Source organism: Pterocles gutturalis, unplaced genomic scaffold (genome assembly GCF_000699245.1).
Source record: "Pterocles gutturalis isolate BGI_N339 unplaced genomic scaffold, ASM69924v1 scaffold21463, whole genome shotgun sequence".
Lineage (NCBI taxonomy): Eukaryota > Metazoa > Chordata > Aves > Pterocliformes > Pteroclidae > Pterocles > Pterocles gutturalis.
In genome coordinates, this window is record NW_010126122.1 from 380 (window position 1) to 8,204 (window position 7,825).

The window sequence follows — 7,825 nt, forward strand, 5'->3', positions numbered from 1 at the left end:
GACTTGCACTGAGAGGAACAAAATCAAATAGGAAACTACCAGATGATTTTCAAACTCTGCCAAACACATCTGTGTAAACTAAGTATACATTTACTGGAGGGGGGACCTAGATACTAAACTGTAGGGAGCAGAGACATTTGAATAGTTCTGTAGTGTATCAAAGTAGTTCAGCCTTCAATATAGATATGCTTCCAGGTAACGTCTTGGTTGTTGGGACGATGTTCCTTGGTTATGTATCTCATTCGTTTTCTAAAGCACACATCTCTTAATTTAAGTGTACATATGTTCCAAAATTTAAAATGCAGTATTTGTCAAAAATGAAATTGTTGCCTGGTGTTATCTACTGACAAACTGGTTTATGATTTAGAGTCATGAGTTGAAGCATTTAAGATGTATTGTAGTGGGATTAAGCTCAAGGTGTATATAATGAATTCCCATATAGATATATGCATCTCCTGCATACTTGGTATTTAAGGGATTAAAATTGATTCTCATATAGAAATGTATGTTCTTCTAGAGGCTGCTATATCTTCACATGTATAACTCCCATTCATTTTTCAGGAGCAGTATTTTTAATTTAAGCTAAAGTCCATGGACTGCTCCCAAACTGAGGTAGTGAGAGGGGAGCCTATGTTGTGAGGGAACTGAAGCTGAGGAGAGGAGCTCTAGGATAAGTGTTTTTTTAAATTGTGTATGTGTGTGTTCTTAACTTAAGCAGCTGTGTTTAGCAGCTAACTTGAGTTTGGAAAGTGGAGCAGAAGATTTTAAAGGCTGGACCACATGATCTTTCGAGGTTCCTTTCAACCTGGGCTGTTCTGTGATTCTCTGATTTTGAAAACCAGAATGATGACATGTGGCAGAGTTTGACCTTAAAGCTTTTAATTCTGAAGAGTGTAGATTTTTCAGGTCCTTCAAAATGTAACCTTGTTCCACAGAATACATCTGGATTTCCTCTTGAGAGTACCATGAGAAACATGGAAGGAAATGGCAAGACTGGAACAAAAAAAACTGGAAGTTCTCTGGAAAAAAACGATAGGCAGCTGCATAGTAAAAGGTCTAAAACAGTAGGTCAGATCTCCAGTAAAACAAGTAGAATTGAGGAAACAGAAAACAAAGAACAAATTACTGGTTCTCCAAGCCAAGAAGCTGACTGGGGCAGGACTTCACAATATTTTGGTGCCCAGGAAGGGATTCTTGAGCGTGATGCAAATCTGGATTACAAGACTGAGATTTCTGATTCAACCAGAAGCGCAGGTGCTTCAGAAAGCTCCAAACAGATCAAGCGTAAGAGGACACCTTGCATGTATGGAACAGGCTGTTACAGGTAAAGCAAAATGAAAACTAGCTTAAGATAGTTTATTATTAAGTAATGCATTAGCTATGGAAGAGAAAACAGTAAAGTTGTTACAAGCTTTGATTTGAAAAAAAATCTTTTGATAAGCAGGGGACTGAAGAGAAACAAATGGCATAACAAGAATTTTAAAAGTGTAAGAGGAGGAGCCAAGATGTCTTGCTAATATAACCCAAACAAGGGCTGAAGTATTTCAGCAAATTAAAAGATGAAGTGTTGTAGGAAATAGGAAACAAATGTCCATTTTAAAAAGATCCTTGAGGTCTTTTCCAACCTTAATGATTCTATAATTCTAACAGAAAAAAATCTGTGTGTGCGGTACAGGTACCAGCAGGGAAAAGAGATATTTGTGGTTGAAATGCCCAACGTAGACCCTTTAGGCTTGTTTCGTTAGCAGAGGAAACTTTTGTGAAATGTGACTGTATTTATTCAAGTAATTGCATGTTTTTAAAAATACTTATTATCTGTTATTCCTTAAATAATCAAGAATTACTTTTATTGCAACTTGGTCAGTCTGCTTTTTTTCATTAGCTTCCACTGTGTCCCTAGGAGCAGAACAAGGTATATTTACAAACTCCCATGTTAACCCTTATCTGGTCCATATCTTTGGTAATACCTCAAGTGAACAGCATTTTTTTCTTTTTTTCTTTTTCTCAGGCTCATATCCTCTCAATTCACAGTGAAAGATCTGTCCTACAAATCTACTGTGACATACAAACACTCCAGTGAAGTTTTAAAACATCAGTGCTGAGTGCCTAGCCTCCTGTTAGAACTTTCTGCCCTGAAAAGGTGTGGAGTGCCATGTGTTGACATAGCAAGAGGAAGACACAAATCTAGAGGGGGTCTTGAGGTTAGCAAATGACCTGAGTACTGCATTTAGGAGAAGGTTTTGAGCTCTAGGTAAATCCACGTACATTGTAAGCACAAAACATAAGGCCAAGACAGGAAACAGTGGGTCCTGTGGGTTTTGGGTGTGGTGTGTGGTGGTTGTCGTTGTGTTTTTTTGTTTTTTTGGTTTTTTTAAATTATCCCCCCCTACCCTCAAGGGTCTTGAGCAATAGGAAGAACAGTGAGGTTGTTTAGAAAACAAGCAAGCACAAGTAAATGGATTCTTGTACATGTTTGGTGTGCCTAATGCTGCAGGTAACTGTGTAAATCAAAAACATAAAAGCTGTTGTGTTAATGAACACATTGGACTTCTAGTTTTCACGTAGCTTTCTTTTAGATATCTCAGTGTTTGTTCATAATGAATATGATGCAAAGATGTTTTATTAGGCAGTAAAGCTCATCCAGTAGTACAAATGCAGCCTCTAGTTTGCTCCAGCTACTTTAATTTTGCTCAGACAAGCTTTCCCCTGTATGGGAGTTAAGCTGAAGGATTCCTAATGTTTGGGAAGGCAAATTTTAGTTACAGATAATACGGAATAAGAGTCTGCATGTGTACATTTCCTCTTGGATCTTAAAAACCTTTGGCAGCAATACTTTTGGAAAATATTGCTTTATAAAAAAAAAAGAATGCTCTGAAATAACACATAACAAAATCTTTGTTGGAGAAATTTGTGAAGTTGAAGGATGAAAAACATCAGCTTTGATCTTCAGGAAATGTCATGAGACTAAACCTGCTTGTTTGGAGCAGAAGAAATATGCTTTGTAGTCTGTCTTAATATTTGCTTTTAATGCAAGACTACCAAGAAGTATTTCTGCATCAATGGTTTAGCTGTGTTAGAGTAAAGCAAGTCATTGTGGTTACCTGCGTTTTTAACTAGAACATGTATGTAAGTGTGATATGAATGGATGCTTTGAGGGAACACGTTGATAGCGTGTTCAGGTTTACATTGTGTAGCGTTTTCCTTGAGTAAAAACCAGTTTTTAGAGTTGCTAAGGAAGAGGAGCTGCTTTGAGTGTTCTTTTGAGTACAATGGGTAGCTGGTTTTCCTGTCCTTCATTACTTTAACTGTATGAAAGGTGCCTTCTAACAAGATGTGCTGTAGGCATCAACATATTAAATGAGTACTGCTTTGGTAACCATAATAATTCCTTAAAGTTTTTTTTCTAGGTGAGGTTTCTTAGTCATAAAATGTCTGTTATGCAAAAACTAAATGCTCTTCAAAATTCTTTATTTTGTAAACTCCTATTAAGAGATACTTGTCTTCTGGATATGACTTTGGCAGCTTTTGTAGATGCCTAGTAAAATAGCACAAATTTAAAAGATTAAATGTTAGTTCTAATAATTTTATTAGATTTCTCTAACATGTACCTTAAACATTTTGGCAATAACTTTGTAACCTGTGGTTTGGTTTCTTCATTTATGAATTTGAAAACACTTCTTTTGAAAGAATCAAGCTTGATGTGCGCATGTTGCTTCAGGGACTCTCCTCGTCATCGTTCTTCAGTGTCAAATTCTCTTTCTGAAGTAGCCTGAAGCTTTTCCAAATTGAAGGAAATTGCGACTACCACCAGGAGGCAAAGTTCTCTATGTATGTTACATCTGAGTGTGTTTCTTGTTAAGGAACTTACTCTTTGACTACTGTCTTATGTTTGTTTTCTTGTCTGCTGCTTGTTTTTCCGAAGTTAGAAGAATGGGGAGTTAAAAATAAATCCAAATTCAACCCCCCTTTTCAAGGGCTGCATAAAAGGGGTGCGGTAGACCTGAACTCTCATCCGTAAAACTGTAGCACACAATTTTTTGTCCCCAATTCTGTCTTTCTGCTAGCCTGCAACACAGTGCTCTGCTGACTGGGTGGGTGTAAATCTTTCCAATAGCTGCCAGACCAGGGCCTGCTCAACCAATCTTTGGATTTGTATGTGCATTCTTCTAAATACTTTTCTCTTTTTTTGTTTGTGTATGAAAAGTAGTATTTTTCCTTTCACCTTAAGCATGTACATCTGCCAGCTGAATATCTGTATCTGGCTCTTTTTTGCATCCTCTCTTCCAGTAAGGCTTACAATTTAGAACTTGCAAACATCTTACATGCAGTTGTGGCATAACTTCAGGCTTGAATTCCATGGCTTTGTAACTAGTGCTGGTAATTCATTACATCTTCACTACCAGTTTCTTTAGTACCTGAGAAAATAAGCCCTTGAGATGGCAGGGGTCTTCTGCATGTGATTATGAAGAGCCAGGGATTCTGACCTAATCAGTTAAACTTGCTTTAGAAAAGCTTTCAAATAGCTTTTAGTAGCTGCACAGACAAGAAACTGTTTTAATATTTCACTGAGCAGTACTCAACTTCTGCTTGAGATGACTGCGTTGATTCTGAAGAACTTTATCAGTTTTATTTGCATAATTTTAATTTGCATAATTTTCTGCATCATGAAGTGTGAGTGCATGAACTCAGAGCTTCTGTGAAAGCAAAGTTGCAGTAACTGTGTGAGTTATGTTTATGAGAAGGCAACTCTCTCATAAGACTATTCTTAAAATAGGCTTTTAATTGGTTAATTTTTGTGCGAGTAAAGCTTATTGATTTTGTTTTGATCAAATGAATAACATATTCTTGTGCAGTGAGGTTTTGTTGTGAAACTCATTAATTTTGGAGTGCAGTTTATGGTGTGACAGGTGCTCTGCTCTTACAACTGAAATATCTTGTCTAAAGAAGGAAAAAAATCTCAAACAAACCAAACCCTTAATAAAATTAATAATCTTTAGATTTTTGCAAGAAGGGAAAATACTTGCTTAATATAAGCTTGCATTTCTCTACTCCTATTTATTTTGCCAGTTATCGTTACACAACACATAGAAGTGGAGTAAGTACAAATTATCCAGGTAAAGGTAAGATAAAAGATGTTTCTACTATGCCTGAGCATCTGGATTAGGATGTGTTTAAGATGCTTCACAGGTAATGTATGATTTGAGGAGTGTCATCCACTGGCCCAGAGAATCCCAAAGCCTTGTGATAGGGAATGTACATTAAGACCCTTTCATTTCTCTTCCTCTTTCCTCCTGTAATACTTTATTTTTTTCTTCCTCCTATAAGGGCTGTTTGGTGTTGTCCAAGTAGGTTTCAAAGTAAATTTTTGAAAGGAACTGGATGTCTCCTAAATTACAATAGGTTGGCTAAATGACAGCTCTTCGGCCTTCTTTCCTTGGTGACTACAATGCTACGTATGTCTTACTGTAGGAAAAAAACATAAAAATTATTTAGCAGAACATTACCTGCATCTGTATCCCTTTGAGAAGATTAATCGTGTCTCAGATAACTGAAATCTCCTGCTAATGTTGCTAGTAAGTTAGCTCTGTGCATTTAGGAAACAAAGCAAGTAGCCTCTCAAATTACTTGGTTTCATCCCATTTATTTTTAAATGAGAAAAGAAGTAGGCAGCCAGCCTGAATCTGGTGTAAGAAGTGATGTTTCCTGAGAAATTGTGGTAGAGTAAATGACTGGTAAATGCAGACTTGCAATGATTTCTGGTGAAACAGTGTTTACTTACCCAACAGTTTGCAGAAGTAACAGAAACAGGACAAGAAGTACACCTTCTGTGAATAGATGCAAGGGCCTCTGGATCGTTGATAAGTAGCTTGATAAGAGTTTATCTGCAGCTTGGTTGTTGAGTTTCCTGAGTGAAATATACCAGGCAAAGGGAGATTTAAAGTATTAATACTAAGTATCTCATCTTCTTCAAATGCCTGAAAGGAGGCCTGGATGGCTCATAGAGCTCACAGAGTACTTAAGTAATCATTTTGCAAAAGCTGTAACGAAAGCATCTTTTCTTATGGTGGGAGTTGAACTGCTGAAATTAACATTGGCTATTCCCTATGAAGTTTATAAGAGGTAGTTGTGAATTTAAAGGAAAGAATGCTGGTGATCAAGGAGGAAGATGGTGTGTATACAGCTAGCCACATGCATGTTTCTGGCTTTGTGTTTCTAAATGCAGCTGTACCAAGTGTAAATTAAAGCAGTTTTTAGTCTGTAGGTTAAAGTTGTTATTCCTCTTGCTTGAGGCAAGCAGTTCCCGTCTATAATTTGCACAAACACATTGAAGAGTATGAATTAATGTGGTAAATCACTGACGTATTTTGTGGATGTTTTTTGGAAAATCATTTATTAAAATATCTCACATTTCTTACTTTTAAATATTATGCTTGGAAAAAAGTGTCTCTAAAAGAAACCATAGGGAAAAAGGAGTACCAGTATGGTACCAGTATGCTTGCTTTGACATAGTTTTTGTAGTATGTTTTAATCTGTCACATGAATTTCTCCTTATGTTCTAACCTGTTTTTCTGTGTTCTTTTAACATCACTTACCAAAGTTTTATAAAGCAAACTCTTCTCTAAGCGGTGGTGTTTATAGCTGCCTTGTCTTCTATGGTGTGTATTCAAACCTGTTGCCTAGAAGCAATGGAAATGTTCTTTCAGTGATGCACATATTTGTGTTCACCACTTGGTCACCTAGGTTTCAACTGTGTAAGTGTTGTAGAACAAAAAGTCGTGGATGCTAGTAACGTGCTCTCATCACTAACATTGGTGTGACTCAACTATGTGGAGAGCTGTTATTTCTTACAATACAACTTCATGTGGTTGTTGTAATTTGATATTTCAAATAAAATGTCATAGTAGTCAAAGCAAACTTGACAGCATAATCAATGTAATGTCCAGTAGACTGCTTCATGTGGAATAATAGGCTGGTGTTTGAAGTATTCAGGTGAGTAGTAACTTGCATACAGACTAGAAATAACAGTTGAGACATATCGGCTGGAGCTAATAAGGGATCACCCGAGGGTGTGGGAAGTCCTTAGTACTGCCGTTGCCCCTTCCAGCTGGAGCTAAGGCTTTGGTAGTAGTTCCTGTAGCACTTTGATAGCTCCAGAGGGAGTCGTAACTGGGCAAGTCAGCCACTGAGTAAGATTCATGCTATATGACTACATCAGGAGGTTGTGCACATGTTGGAGGTCTGAATCTTAAAGCTGATGGCAAATAGGAAAATTCTCAGTGTGTGCTGAGACAACGCTTTTCTTCTGTTATCCTGAAAGCAGGTCATATATTCTGCATGAAGTTAAACATTCAAAGCTCCTCTTCGTGTAACCGCAGAAAAAATGAGTTGTCCCTGTTTATCTCTGCTTCCTGTGTTTATGTGGAACAGTCAGTTCTCGATATGTATTTATCTCTTGCAGGAAGAATCCCGTTCACTTTCAGCAGTTCAGTCACCCTAATGATGATGACGATCATGAAATGGAGATTGTAACTCAGGATAACAATGATAACCAGCCTGAATGTCCGTATGGAACGGCTTGTTATAGGTAAGAAACACTGTACAAAATGGCTTTTCATGTTTCACAGGTTAAGAATGTTCTCCCCTAGGGTTGCAAAATGACAATAGAATAATGAGTAATTATTGATGTTAGATCTTGACTGTAGGCTTCTAAAACTTATTGTGGACAGACTGCTAGCTTTAAAGCACCAAAGTCTGTGCAAAATATTTGTTAGTGATTTCAGCTGGCAAACGTGAAAAACTGACTGTTGGAACCTATTCAGTGACC

General features: G+C 37.2%; 1 protein-coding gene across 1 annotated transcript; it reads left to right on the forward strand.

The window, feature by feature from the left end:
* The first annotated feature begins 851 nt into the window (after positions 1 to 851).
* On the forward strand, positions 852 to 7,589 carry APLF (aprataxin and PNKP like factor). Its single transcript, XM_010078871.1, has 2 exons — positions 852 to 1,324; positions 7,460 to 7,589. Exons 1-2 carry the CDS (start codon positions 852 to 854, stop codon positions 7,587 to 7,589), a joined length of 603 nt encoding a protein of 200 aa, XP_010077173.1.
* Positions 7,590 to 7,825: the final 236 nt, after the last annotated feature.